At 40.9% G+C, this 15,784-nt stretch overlaps 2 protein-coding genes across 2 annotated transcripts in view; one reads left to right on the top strand and one right to left on the bottom strand.

The window, feature by feature from the left end:
* Window positions 1–822, top strand: part of LOC118414847 (fucose mutarotase-like) — a 6,504-nt gene extending 5,682 nt beyond the window's left edge. Inside the window, exon 6 of the mRNA XM_035819112.1 lies at window positions 264–822. Coding sequence (XP_035675005.1) covers window positions 264–339 — 76 coding nt within the window. The 3' untranslated portion in view covers window positions 340–822. The remainder of the gene's footprint in view (window positions 1–263) is intronic.
* A 4,493-nt stretch (window positions 823–5,315) lies between these two features.
* LOC118414802 lies at window positions 5,316–15,772 on the bottom strand. The gene is made up of 13 exons (XM_035819055.1): window positions 15,591–15,772; window positions 13,348–13,465; window positions 12,692–12,804; window positions 12,164–12,242; window positions 11,453–11,574; window positions 10,584–10,751; window positions 9,912–10,051; window positions 9,176–9,354; window positions 8,077–8,244; window positions 7,525–7,650; window positions 6,566–6,688; window positions 6,227–6,352; window positions 5,316–5,708 (listed from the first exon to the last, which is right to left on the bottom strand). The coding sequence occupies exons 1-12, from the start codon at window positions 15,684–15,686 to the stop codon at window positions 6,234–6,236; spliced, it is 1,551 nt and encodes a 516-aa protein (XP_035674948.1). The 5' UTR covers window positions 15,687–15,772; the 3' UTR covers window positions 5,316–5,708; window positions 6,227–6,233.
* Between the last annotated feature and the right edge of the window lie 12 nt (window positions 15,773–15,784).

The following is a 15,784-nucleotide window of genomic DNA, read 5'->3' as shown; positions in this document are numbered from 1 at the left end:
CACAACAATGCCATTAAAATCTAATGTACAATAAATAACCTCATTCTGTGTAGATTTCTTGAAATAAAACATGTTATATTCATTTTACAGCCACTTCTGTATCTTAAAGACATCAAGTCGATCAGTTCTCAGACTGCATTGACAACAATATCATACATGCGAATTTGTTTTACAATGATTGTTGGCCTAATATAGCGAATGCCGCAGAATCTTAGTAATCAATTGAAAGCTTCTAATGTTGTTCGTTCCCAACTTTTTTTTAGAGAAACTGCACTGTATGGAAACATCATATTGAAGAAAGATGTCATTCCCTCAGATGGCACCCCAGATGAAGCATAGATATAGAATACGCCTTTCTCACGCGGCGGCCATGATAGATCTAATACGAGTCCAATGAGGCAAACAAAAGACTGCCCATCAAAATTAGCAGTTCAACCAATGATAGCATGGAAATTAGAAAATTGACCAATAAGAGAATGGCTGGATGTCCGTCAAATATTTGCATTTTTATGTTTTTATTTTGGGATCAGTACGCTTGTCTAAATTGCTCCATATTTCACTGCTTAACACTGGTTATAATATTTATTATTTGATCTTATATTGTGAAAATTTGTGTGGTCTGCTGGGAAAAACTGAATGGGAGTTGATTTTAGAAATAAGTTTTGTCTGTTTGCCTCAATGGGATCGTGTGGCGCAGCGGCGGAATTTGTACCTCGTGACCGAGAGGTTGTGGGTTCGAATCCGACTGCGTGTCACCGATCCCTTGGGAAAGGCACTTTACATGGCTTTCCTCACTATACTCAATGACCTAGTGGGTAGAGTGTTCGCCTTGCGTTCGGAAGGTCGTGAGTTCGATGCCGGCCGAGTCATACCAAAGACTTTAAAAATGGTACATGCTGCTTTCTCTGCTTAGCACTCAGCATTCGGGAAAGAGTATGGAAGTTGAACACACACCACTACCAGTGGACTAGCCCCCTGCTGTAGTGATTGCGTTGTGTGTGCCCCAGGGCTAACGAAACAGAGATGGGCACCGCCCTATGCGCCATCTTGGCGCGGGAAGGGTTTAACTTTTTAACTGTTTGCCGCATTGACCCCGCTGTCAATCTATGATGGCCGCCGCGTGAGAAAAGTGTACACAGTGACTGATGATAATGATAGAATACAAAACAGTGTATATTCCATATTACCCGAGGTACGAGACTGATCGCGGGTGGATCACCTGATATAGCCCATCAGCTTTAGCGATCCAACCCACGGTAGGGCTGGAACTCAGGGTGATGCATTATACATTGTTTTGTATTTTACATCACGTCATGCCTGGGCTACGATAACGGTCGATACAGGTGTTCCGGACCAGATGATAAAAAAATCGTATCACACGGGCTTTGGAGTTTTATCACATAGGCTTCCAACGATTAATTCGAACATACTCTGCGCATGCCGAGTGCGGCGCGGTCGAAAATTCGAACACCTGATTCGGACGTTGGAACATTGCTGTTGCGATAATTCTTGTTCAAGGGCACCAAATTTTCTCAAATCCTTGAGCATTTCGCATCAAAACATTTGTCTTCTCATGTGGGTATGACATACATAAAATACAAGACGGTGTATTCCGCATCACCCTCGGTCCCAGCCCTCCCGCGGGTCGGATCGCTCTCCTGCCATGGGCTATCAGGCCATCCTTCCGGCGATCAGGCTGGTACCCTGGGTGATGCGGAATACAACGTGTTTTATTCTATAAAAAGGCACATTAAATATTGAAAGCACATAGTTATCTCAATGCAAAACGTGTCCTGGAACAAAACATTGTAACAACAGCAATGCCACATTCGAATCCTGTATTCAAATTTTGGAAAGAGGACTTGAAGTGAGATCAGCTTTAAATGATTCTATGAAAGGCCATGTGATAACAGTAGAAGTCCATGTGATAAGCCAAGTTATCACATAACAGATTACTCATATCGAATGTAACATGTATCACGACCAAGTATGGTATAAACACCCATTCTAAGCATATGGAGACTGGCTAAAGAAAAGGATAAGTTGCTTTGAATCACAGATAATTTAGAGATAAAACCATCTATGAGCATAGTAACCGAGTGTGTAGATACCAGTGACTAGACTACCAATAAGTGTATAAGTGTCTTGCTGTTAAGTAGTGATTTCGTATGATACAGTTATTACTGATGTTTTATAAATTTGGTTAAACCAAAGAGGTTATTTAGTTAAACCATGAATCTGAAACCATATGGTTGCGTTGAAATGGTGGACAATACATAAATCCATGTACGAGTATCAATACAATACAGTGTAATTATTGTACATGTGCTATTGATATATGAACGTTGATGTGGCTACATGTATATGTCAAATATCATCAACTGTTTATTGGTTTGATACAACAATGCATGGTACCTAAAATAGTCATGTTTTATACATTACTTAATAACATGAAATGCATGTAGTCACTCTTACTACTAGTGTTATCAACCTCACTACATATTAGTAATATAGTATATAAATGAATTGAATATATATTTAATTTCTTTCACATAAAAGATACCTTTTACACTGTAATTTGCATTCATCTACTCTTTTTCTACTCATGATGACCAACAAAACTGCATACTTTTTGGATGTTTTGCAAGTCATCTTCAGTTGTTCACTAACTTGGAGACTGTGCAAATGTGTCATTCTATACCTTCGCAATATTCCGTCAATGTTTTGTTAGTTTCTTAGTTTGTTTGTTTTATTAATTCATGTTCTACTTTGCTGATGCATTTTGTAATTTGGATGTATTCACGTGCACATTTTAATGCATGCGTTCACATTTCGTGAGAAAAATAAAAACAATGCACACACAAAGAATCTTTACAGAAACATATAACTTTTTATACTTCGTGTTAGCAATGCATCGACAATACCATGTTGTAACAAACAATAAAGTTTTCATGCTTGGTTGGACGCAGCGTTGTGGACTATTCATTTATTGTTATGCTATGAGTAACAAAAAATTCTGCATTTGAATCCATTGGTATGAAATTCATTCTTCCCAAATAACATAGCGGTTAAGCTCGCGAATTCTTTATCATAAAGATGTGCTGCATTTTTATGTCATGAATATACAGAATTTTTATGTCAAGCATATACTGAATTTTTGTCTTTACTTAACCATTTACTTATCTCATCTTTGATTACATGTATGGTTTTTTTGTCGTCATTTTCATCATGTTTATTTATCAAATTAAATGTTATGTCTCATTTACATGCGTCACATGTTTGAGTAGTCCTATCATGGAACGAGATAGAACATGTTTATCAATTATGCAAATTAGATTATCATGATTTGTGTTTTATGTACAATGTAATCATACCATGCATCACTTAAGCTATCTACATACCAAAATCATGACGATCTGTCAATCCCTTCTTGAGTTATACTTTTCAAAGTCTAAAACTAAATTGGTTCTTAGGCGTGTAGTTCAAAAAGCTACACTACCAAAAATGCTTTTTCTTATTTATCTTGTTTGCTTCCTCACAGAAAATTTAATCTTCCATGAAGAAAATTATCCTGTCCCCAAGAAATCTTAGAGAAATGTGCTTGTCCATGGGGCAAGCAAATTTTTGCTTGCCAAGTTTTTGAGAAAATTTGAGATTTGTTTTCTTGTATTTCCAAAAAATTAATGATTTTCCTTCTTTATCTTGTTTTGCTTCCTCACAGAAAACTTATCTTCTAGTACGAAAAAAATTCTTGTATTAATTCTTAAGAGTTTAATATGGTTAGAAAAAAATAAGAATTTCTAGAATTTTTTCTTGCATTATAAGATGAAAATAAGAAGATTTTGCTTAAGTCTAAAAAATGTGGTTTCTCGTTTTGCTTGAATTTTATTCTACATTTTCTTCCTGTAGGGATATTTTTCTTCATATGAGAATTGTCCATGGGGTAAACAAAATAAGAAAAAAATCATTTTTGGTAGTGTACTTGGGGGTGTTTGGCAATCAACACCCCGTACTCTCTGCCCTCCTGAGCTTTCTACCACTCCAACATCACGACCATAGCATGTATAGAAGTCGATGTAGATAGAAGTTCGGTTGCAGTATAGTAATATTAAATCATTTTAGTGTCACATTAAGATTTATCCACAAACCAAGCATCAATCCAATCCAAACAGGCATCCACAAACACACAAATCACGTCCAAAAAATAACGCTACCGACAAAAAAACAACCATCCAGCGAAGATAAATACACAAAGTAAAGAGACAAACGCTTAATGACATTTCTTTGCAGGCTATACGCCATTTTATTGTAATATGTGAGAGCAGAAACCCGATTATAAAGTATAATACAATGTGGTGTCTGTGTGAGGCCAAGACCTTCAAATGACCCCAAACACATAGAATAATTATGCAAAAAATACCATATTTTTCAGGATTTGTGTCTCTTACACTTTAGAACTATGTTTACTGACAATGCCTATGGGCCAAGAGATTTTCTGTGTCAGATTTTATTTACGTACTGCTATATAAAATCATTAAGGTTTTTCCCCCCAATGGAGACCGTCGGAGGGCAGCCAGAAACCGCTAGGCGGCGCTCCCCCCCCCCCCCCCCCGAAGATATGGCATTAACATGCCGACAATCGTAATGTCACAAGTTTACAGCGACGCAAAAAAACATTGCAGACATTTTGATCTAAAAACAGTATATGCACGACTGAGAGCTAGCTTTACATTTCAATTAAAGCGTATGTAGCACGCATCACAGCCACATTGAGTAAAGTGCCCATAGTACATATCGTGCTCGGGCACTTTAAGGCCTGTGACAATTTTGGTTTTATTACGAGTTATGTGCAGATTTATGTTCATTAAGCCTTAGACCTTCAGAAATCAAGCGGGCCTTCTTGCAATATCTTTGATTTCCGTGGCTGTATTGATATTTGTACGAAAAATACCCAAAAATTCTGTTTTTGCCCCAAAACGGAGCCTTACCGATGTAAAGCGGCAAGATCCCCGGGCATATTAGATTTCACAGAGATATAATCTATTACTCCAGAAAATATGACTCAGTTAGACAATCATTTCATAGTGGGCACAGACCCATTTTAATAGCATCCCTATTTTTTACCAAAAAATGGTTTGTTAAACCCAAAATATTGAGGATCCACAATTTTCTTGTCATCATATTTTGAATATGGGTGAATTACGTTAACTGGCCAAAAATTGTTGAAAACAGATGGTTACATCAAAAGTTATGGCCATATAACTGCTCGACTGAGAATCTACAGGTGTCACAGGCCTTAAACTGCCTGTGTGGTCGACTAAATCCAGCATGTGTAGATCCTAAAATCACATCTAACTTAGGTTCAGTCAACTCTAATCAACAGTGCAGTCATGTTTATTGCAGAATTTGCGAAAATTGTCGTCTTTTGCAGTTAACATGATTTATGAGGTGTAAAACGTTATAGAGCTTTATATACATACAAGTATATCACATATTAAGAAAATTCTATTGCAAAGAATTGGTGTGTTTCAACATTGAACAAAGACTACTGGTGTTTAAACCGTCAAAGCAACCACAGCAGTGGAAACAAATGCTAACGTTATAACAAAGGAACAAAATAACTGAAGGGCACACAAAGTGAACTCATGCACGATTGACAGGCTACCATAGCTGGGACGATGGTTGTTTTCACGCCCGGATCATGGATGCTAGAAAAATAGAAAGAATAGGGTTGCAGTCAATTTTTGTGTAAGAGTTACTAGTAAGTCAGAAATCAGTGTATAAACGATAGATTATCATGGCGACGTCTGTTTGGTTGTTTTGAGGTGTGCACTCTCCCTGCACTTGCGTCAAGCTTGCGTCACTGCGGGGCTTGTTCACTGCGTCACTACTTTGTTATTTTCTCCGATTTTTTAAATTATTTAGATATTGCTTAATACGTATAAGCATGACTTAGAAAACGAGAAAACACACAAGAAGGGAAAAATCGTTCTTTATCTCTGAAATTTGTTGAATATCTTTGGAACCCCGCAGTGATGCAAGATTGACGCAAGTGCAGTGAGAGTGCACCTTAAGGCTAAAAGTTTAACTACAATCCACGGAAATGGATAGCAAAGTCATGATGGCCATCGTACTACGATATTCACGTGGCGATCACGTGAACGTCACATGTAGTGATCACGTGAAGATCACCTAAAATCACGTGAAGAACACGTGACAGTCTTACCAATTGTTTAGGGGCAGAGGTTACAGCTCCTGCGGCAGTTTTGGTTCATGTAGGCGGGGTTGATGTTGCATTCTCCCCGCTGAGCCCATTCAGTGCAGCTGTCGTTCGTGTCCACGCAGTTCGACCCTAAGAAACAATGAAATCATCAGTTGCTATAGTACTGGTATATAGTCTAGGGAAAACTTTACTTTAAAAGCCGGCCGATGTAACATTTTCTCATCAATCAGGATAACTAATCAGCCATCGGCATGACAAATTTGTGTGGTAGCCATTTGTGGGTGGGGGGAATATATGCAATATGCGGCAAAGTTTATCAGTTATAAGAAAACCGTTACCAACCTTCAGCCCCGCAGATGCGACAGCTCCGTTGACAGTTTGTGCTCATGTAGGCTGTGTAAGCTCCGGTACATTGGCCCTGGTCAGCCCAGTCAGGACAGTAACTGTTCAAGTCCTGACAGTTCTCTGCAATTAAACCAAACTTGGTTATGACAATCGCCCAGAATTTATCATGAACGAAATCATGGCTACTCCAAGTTTTCTTCAAGCAATGACTGTTTTTAAAGATATGTACCTCCAAATTTTCGACGGTTAACAGTCCATCTTGTTCACGGAGAGTGACATAGTCTCGATCTCGCGAGAGAGCACGAGATTAGATAAGGCAATGCGTAGATCATCTGCCCCCTACCACCTACCTACCCCTACTCCGCAAGGAGGCGGGGGAGGGGGCAGATTATCTACGCAAGCCTGATCTCGGTCTCGTGCTTTCTCGCAAGATCGAGACTAGGTCACTCTTGAGACTAGGTCAGCCGTCGAAAATTTCGAGGTATGTTCCTTACCTTTAAAAACAGTCATTACTTGGAGCAACTGTATTCATGCGTGACTGATGAACCTCTTCAACGAACGAAATCATGAACCAAAGTACGTGACACTGCATGTCTTTGTACATAGGCCATTTGATTTGATTATACATGTATCATTTAACCTCCTTGATAATATGGATGACATCCAATGGAAACTCTTAAACTGAGTATGGGATACCGTGCAATGGACTCTTCATTTTCTGTTATAATTAAAATAACCATGCGCCCGTACTCCAAATAAAGCGCTTACCAACAAGCTTTCAATCAGTCCTCTTATTATTAGCAAGTCTAAATGATCCAAAGCCTAAGTCATACATCCAGACAGAAAGTGTGACGTCAGCAAAGGGTCAAAGGAAAGGTGATTGGCAGTCGGTATCGGCCCCCGTCTCGGTAACTACAGAACCAAGGAGTCAACCGTCACTGTCTTCAGTACATTACCTGCTTCAGTTCCGCCATCACTATCGCCTGTGTCACCTTCAGTACTGCCGCTGTTACCGTATGCGGTGATACTCCCGCTCCCGTCAGTGTTGCAGTTCATCTTGAGAGGAGCGCTGATCGTAAGACCTGAAGGATACGACATTGAAGAAATTTTTCCATTTCTTACCAACATATAGTGACGACACACTCATTGACTTTTTTTCATGCCGCCACAAAAACAAAGGACAATACGAAAATACAAACATATATACAATAATACAAGTTTCGAATAATAATTTTGTTATCTATTATGGGAAGTTCATGTTTTAGCCAAAAAATAAATTGATGACGTCATAATCACGTCATATAACGTTATAATGATATCAAACTTTCAAGAATCACCCCCTGCCAAATGAGCCCACCGACACCCCCCCACCCCCACCCTGCCAAGGAAATGCCCAAATAAGCCCAATCTGGATAGGGTTAGTCTTGTTTCATTATTTTCGCCTAATAGTATGGACTTGCTCTGAGTCTATGTGTAAGTCATGTGTTAGTAAAAGACTAACACTATACCTTGGTTGGAGCAGCGGTCCACGACGTAGTTGGCACACGGGAAGACTTGCGCGATGAGCTCGTACAGTGTCGGGTCGTACTGCCGCAGCTTGTCTCGGGTGTCCACGTTGTTGTGGGCGCCGTCCGGTGGGTCACGGAACGAATCTACGTTAAAAAAGCTCTGCACTCCTGAAAAAAAAGTTGTAACTTAATATACACATGATTTTTATTACCTAAGTATTGTACATCATACTACTATGATGATTGTACATCAGTTCACGATTTTACACCCTCGCGTTTCTCTCTTCAGATTTTTGCCCTGGATTTTCGTTCATTTTCACTCCTTTTCGTTCCATTTCGTTTCTTTGCGTTCCTTTTAGCACTTTCGGTAGACCCGTCGTCAGAGGCAAACGATACCAGGAAAATTCTCCAGCACTCCTTAGTAGCTATCCTTTTCTAGTTTTTCAGTTTGATATGCGAGTTAACCAACAACACCGTATGCCAAATACTATGATAATGCACGTTAACGGTTTACAATACATAACGTTACCTACATGTATATGTCTTACGGCATTCTTATTCTAATAGTTGGATGACATCCGCTTGCGCATCAATTTTTCTTCACTTTTTCTTCAAACGTATCATATTTGCCAAAATTGCCAAAAATAACTAAGACCCCTTTTCACTAGACGGCGATCACGCTGCGCTCTCATTGCAACCTAAATAGGATATGTATAACCTTCGCTTTTACACTGGACATATCATATAATACGTAAAAGTGTGAAGACAACAAAACACACAAAGTGTAAAAAAGATTCATTTCTTTTCTATAGAATTCGTTGAGTGATCTGTCAAATTCTATTGCGAAGAGAGAGCGCGGCAAGAGCGCCATCCTAGTGAAAATTACTCTCCAAGCAGAGGTTAGGTTCCGGTTGTTTTTTCAGTCGTTTTTATCGGGCTTTCTATTTTTTCTATTATAGGCCGGACACAACAAAAAAAATGACAAAATAGAAAGCCCTATAAAAACGACTAAAAAAACGTTAAAAAAACAGCCGGAGCCTAACGTCTGTTTGGAGAGTAGTCAAAATGGGATATAAGGAGTAACGGAACTGTAAAGCACCTTCGGCGAAGTATTCCTGGATAGTAGTCCTAGCGTAGGTGTTGTACCACAAGCCTCGTGCCAGGGCGCTGTTGTAGGCCGCCTGGAGCCGGTCCTGCCACCCGGGAATGGCGTACTTGGCGCCCAGCCCCTGGAGGCCGTGAGCCAGCTCATGGAGGAAGATGTCCTCCTCGTACCACCTGTGCGGACATGATTCATCAGTGTTATGTTAAAATTTTAAGAACCATATATCCGTACACAAAATAAAGCGCTTACCAACAAGCTTTCGATCAGTCCTAGATACTCTGGTCCTTATCAAGTTGAAATGACACACATCCAGACCGGAAGTGTGACATCAACAAAGGGTCAAAGGTGCTTGGCAGTCAGAGGCCATTTACACCAAAAACTACCAACCTTCCCTCAACCGAGGTAGACGGGAGCCGATACCGACTGCCAAGCACCTTTTACCCTTTGCTGACGTCACACTTCTGGTACTATCATCACTTCGCAACAAGGCAAGTCGTTTCGCAGCAAGGCACAAGTTGCTTCGCAACAAGGTAGTTTCGCATCATTTGAATGTTATTAATCTTGATAGCCTATCAGGAATCGTATTCCTAACATAATCATACTCCTACCGAGTAAAAATCCTACAACCCCGGTGGCAGAGGAATATGGGGCCGCATGGACCTGACAGCCCGATGATTTTCATACGCCGGGCCGTACAGTTTCAACCTATTACCTACAAACTGTTACCTACCTGTCCCTGTCGGACCCATAGCAGAGCACGTTCTCCTCAGCTCCGGTAGACACGGGATGTATCTCCGTGGCGCCCAGCCCGCGACTCCGCTCATTCCAGCTCGGCCCAAGCCACGAATGTTCGGGGATGTCAGTAGTTTGCTGGAGAAACACATTATGATTCCTTGAGTGCAAGTTCACCTGTGAGGGTGGTCAACATTATGTTACAAGAACCATAAATCCGTGCACAAAGTAAAGTGCTTAGAAACAAGCTTTCTATCAGTCCTCTGATCCTTCTCAAATTGAAATGGCCCAAAAGCCACTAGTCACTAAAGAGGTAGACGCAAATTTCCTCTTGGGATTGATTTTTTTTAAATTTGGTCTGAATCATTTTATGAACAACTGAGTTGATTTCAAAACGACCACACCCTTGGAAACTTGTCAGACGATCAGTTGCCATAAATCTGGCCCACTGAAAATTACTGCAGGAGATTGAAATTGCACATGTATGATTATTATAACAAATGTCTCTATTGGTTGCATGGCAATTTTCGTTCTTGAACTTTCAATGGTTCCTCGTTTACAGCTGCTAGGAAGGTACAAGTCGTTTCATAACAAGGTTCAAGTCGTTTCGCAACATTTAAGTGTTATTATCAATATCTTGATAGCCTAATAGTATTAGATATCGTGATACCTCTGTCACGGCCATCAGCGCGTGTCTGCCATACCGATCGTGGAATTGGTCCCTGACGTCCTGACGGTCTGCGAACATGAACCGCACCACGTAACAGGCCCGGCGGAGGGCGGAGTCCGACACCCGGCTGGAGCTCAGCACCGGGATGCCGTACGCGTGCAGGTATTTCTGTGGGAGAGGTTTCATGGTATCATAGGTGTGAACAGACTATGCATAGTAATATCGACTGTTAAAAAAAGCCAATGGTCACAAACCACCGATATATTGACAAAAGACGGAGTGTGAACAGTGGCCAACCTGCAGAACCAAGGCGCCAACAGACGACAGAAGGAAAGTGGCTAGACTTTGTATGATGTACAAAATGACCAACAAATTGGTGGATGTACTGACTGGTAAGTATGTAATACGAGCTGGAAAAAAGAACAAGAAACAGCCATGCCTTCAAGTACCAGAGTTACCAACCTAGGATTGCTGTGTTCAAAAATTCGAACTTTCCCAGAATTATGACGTAGAGTGGAATTTGTTATCCCAAGCACAATAGGGGCATCTTCTCTGGATAGTTTTAAAAAACGCTTGCAGATAGATGTGCAAAAGTTTAAGTGTGACTGGGCGTTCAATGTGATAAATTCAATGTCATCTTCAGTTCCTGACCGCCCTGCTCTTAAATATTAATGAGATCGCCCTTATATATGCAAGGTCCCTTTAGAAAACTGAAAGGCCAATTCCCTGATTGGCCGACAGCTGGTTTGTGGCGACAACCATGGAACTAATGGTGACGGTTGAGATAGCAGGGTACAGACAAGAGGTGGTTTTCTGGCGCCGTTGGATGTCTCTGCGTAGGAGAATGATAAATCTTGACAATACATTACCTGGTAAAAGTAGCTAAGTCCCATGGTACTGCGGACGGCCTGGGGCACACCGGTTACCGTGTCACAGTTCCAGCTGAGCAGGGCGGGCCCACGGCCGGTAACCCGGGCCTCGGGCTCCAGTCCTGTGGTGAACAAAACACTGGGTGTTGGGGTGTGAAATACTAACGATATCCATCAAAAGTCAAAATCTTGGACATAAAGCCAGAGTTTCTCGCTAGAGTGATCAAATAAGTTATCTACATCAGAGCTTTATAACCACCCCTGGTTACCACCCCTATAGACTACCTGCAACCTATGATCCACTTCTTACTGAGTCACGTGTTCTATCTGCACACAAAGTGACGTCACGGCAGCAGTGGCTTGTTCATTCCTTGACAAAGACTGGTGCTGTTCAGTCGAAAATTTGGGTGAGTACAGTTTTTGTGTTGGCTATTACAGCTAAACTATTTCAATAATGACTTCTACGAACACAGATGAACTTTGAAGCTATCATATATCTATCCTTGTGGTGTTTTTTTCTAAATCTTCTTTCTTCTATTTTTTTTTTAATTTAGTGCAAAACTACCACCAAACTTTGGACACCAACAACACAGATTATACAAGAGATGACATCAATACTCTTGTCATATGTGTTTTTTTAGACTGAATACTTCAAGAACTATAGTTATAAATTGATTATGATATTTCTAGAGAGTGGTTAACGTCACGTACCCAAGTCTATTTCCAGCTGTATCAGTAGGTGGTACGGCGCAGGCGCGAGAGAGTCGTCTGGTGCGATTCTGATAGGGACCTGTCAATCAGAAACAAACGTAAGTAAGGTACTAGAATATGTGTAATGTTAAAATCGTTGCCACAGTGGCTTTACAAGTCTTTGTAGATGATTTCATTTCTTATTGGCATCTTATTCTTGATTTCGTTAAGGGAATAGCTACACGAGTGTATATATTAAGTCCGTATGCTGAGGCCCATGTTTTCATATATATATACGCAGCCTTACTTACAACACGCACCTCATACGCATCTCCATCGTTTTGTGTCAGTTTTGGGTAAGCAGGCAATATGCACAGTACAGTCCAACAGGAGAACGTAAAACGATTGAGATGCGTATGATAAGCGTAATGTACTTTAAGACTGCTAATGAAAAAAGGTCAATACGACCCTCATACGGTCATGACATACACGCTCGTGTGACTGTACCCTATTCCTATAGAACAGCTCTAAGGAATAAAAAATACTAACCGATGGTGTCTGTAACCAACATGAGATGTCTGCCAGCGAACAGTCACATGTGCGGCCCATCCAGCCTGCGTGGCACGTACAGCCGCCACAGCCACACACACCGCGCGTTGCACCTACACAACAAACATAACATGTTACTAAAGATGCAGTCGCTTCAAACGAGAGCAAGAATGAGCCGGAACCTCGTCAGAATGGAAATTATTTTCTATTCCTGGCAATTCGTAGTGTACTCCAGAAATCATCACTGAATTCGAGATATTATTGCCCGTTCTTTTGGTTGGCCCGAAAGTTTTTAGATGCTAAAATCTTTCGAGGTGCACTTGAAGTTGAGAAATATCGACCGACATTCAAAGTGTTCAAACTATTCTAACTACAGTATGACAGCATGCGCATTCTGCGGCATTCCATTCGTTTTAGTGTGAAAGCCCTATTAGTGAATGAATGAATGAATGAAGACATTTATTCTTTGCACATTTTTGCCACATTGGGCTAAGGACAGGTCACAATATTCGAAATCTCCACTATCTTTCCAGTATGGGGACTCGCCTGGATTGTCAGAATCCAGCCCAGGAGTTATCCAAACTCGTGGTACGGAGAACATCCAAACACACATTTAACAACAACAAATCTACAAGAGAAGATGCTTGGCACTTTACCTCCGCATGGTAGTCCATTTGTGGCGTTTTCACATGATGTTGAGTCGCATTGCAGCAGTTCGTCCCAGCCGTAAGGGGGCGCTGTAGTACTATTGACGGAAGATTGACCATCTTCGTACTGAAAAATAAAACGGACTTTTCAATAATTATATAAATATAGCCGGCACGTGTGAGTGAAGCAAATATACAAAAATTTGCGGTGTCCTCTCTCAGAACTGGAACACCAGTGGTGAAGTGGTAATTTTCAACACGGTAAGTGAGCATGCTGAAACTGAGACAGTTTCAACACTGGAAACCCTCCTGTCAGCACTGGGAAACGTAGTTTTCTACCTGTAACCATCCTATTGTTCGTTAAAAGAACAACAAGTAAGCTCACAGGTAGAGTAGGTGATAGTTGTCTAACCTAGCCTCCAACTGCTTATTGTTCGTAAAAGAAAGACGATAATTTGACGCATAAGTAGAATGTGTTGTCCACCGGTAATCATAACTACTTATTGCTTGTATAGTTGATGGTTTTCTACCCGTAGTGTCAATCTTCAAATCAGTGAATTTGAATCTGTGTCCTTTTGACTCTTTTGATAATCCATTCCATGGTTTGGTTAACGGCGTTTCTCAGGTAATTACGATAGGCATTTTGTTTCGAAAAATACACGATCATTACACACATAATCACATTTCTGAATCCTACCCCGACGATGTGTTCGCCATTACGTAATTTTCAATAGAAACCTTCTTGGAAGCGCCATCATATCTAGAATATCTTGTCTGTCTTTTAGGTAGCCTTTCTGTCTTTTTATCTCCTTCTTTTCAAATGCACTCAAATGCCTCTCGGGTTAGAAAGCGGATTTGTACAACTCAAAACATTTCATACCACGCTATTCGAGCCTTCTAATTGTAGTTTGTTTGCAATTGCATGCTCTGATCTACGAATGAAGTGATTTTGACATCATTCTATACACATCTAAGAAATGACTATGTGTACACCATACCACGTGTGTTAAACCTCAGTTCAGTTCGTCCTCGGAGAGGTGACACCATCGTCTCCACATGTAAACTCATTATGATCTATACATAAACAACGTGTCAATGCTTGGAGATAATCTAATTACTAAGTTCGCACACCACATGCCCTGTTCTACAAGACAACAAATATAGGGGTAATTTCTGAAATTATTACATCGATACTAAAAACAGCTACGGTGGAAAAAAAACGTGCATCATCGCGCAGGTCCGTGCAGAGGACATGCCAAACTATATACGAATGCGACAACGGGAACACACTGATACAAATGCGAACTCGCTACATGGACAAAAACAATAGTCTGTCGCCGGAGGCTACCCTCCGGTCACGGACTAGTCGACTAAAAACGGGGAAGTTTCTGTTTGATGGAAAACACGGAATCTATAATTAAAACTTCTTGTTATTCTGCAAAGAGGTTTATGTTGCTTTCTCTGCTTTGCGCTCGGCTTTGGAAAAGACTTCGAGAGTTGAACACACCCACCCACACCCACACCGCTACCAGTTGACCCCCCCCCCCTACTGTAGTGACTTTTGAACTGAGCTGCTGAAACGGAGATGGCGCAACCCGATGCACCATTTTTAAGCATTTGGTGCGGAAAGGCTTTAATGGACGATTAAAGCCATTACAATGAAGGATGCTAACGCCAGTTCACCTTTATCCATCGGGTAACCTATATCCGTTGTTAAGAAAAAAACAATGTTGTTAGGGATATCAAGTCGACGGTGGTTTCAAATTGTAATACATGTAATTTACAATATTGCAGTTTGAAACCACCGCCTGATTTGACATGAACCCCAAGCACCCAGTTTTTATTTTAACAACGGATATATGTTACCCCTCGGATAAAGGTGAACTGGGGCGAACTTTTAATCCCACAAACTGACGATTTTTCTGGCCCCGACTCGGGATGGCCAGGAATCGTGAAGGCTAGCAAAGTCAGTTCTTGTTTCCGTGCATCTTATACGCACGGCGGTTTCAATTGAAACAAACAAAGTACCAACAACGACACGTACACCTCAGGGTATAGAAAAATCATTTTACACAACCAGTCAGAATTCTTTTACCCAACCTTCTCACAGAAGAACTCCAGTCAGAAGCGCTGATGAAGGTGTCTGAGAGACATCGAAACGTAACCCAAGTAAGTACCTAGTGGTTGTGTAAAAAGAATTATTCTATACCCTATATTCTACCAATCTGATGAAATTATTTTCAGACACTTACCCCAGTTTCCTCACTGACTGCAGTCGGAAGAGGTGAAGGGAACCCTCTCACTGCCAAAATGGCCGCAAAAATCCAGATATTCACAGACCAGCACATGACAAGGACTAATGTGGCGACTGGACCGGACCCTATATAGACTGACTACGACTTGTTCTGTTCATAGATGGTGATCGACCCAGCATATATAGTCATGC

This window comes from Branchiostoma floridae, chromosome 4, assembly GCF_000003815.2.
Source record: "Branchiostoma floridae strain S238N-H82 chromosome 4, Bfl_VNyyK, whole genome shotgun sequence".
NCBI lineage: Eukaryota > Metazoa > Chordata > Leptocardii > Amphioxiformes > Branchiostomatidae > Branchiostoma > Branchiostoma floridae.
Note: the sequence above shows the minus strand (reverse complement) of the source record. Positions and strands in the feature narration are given on the sequence as shown.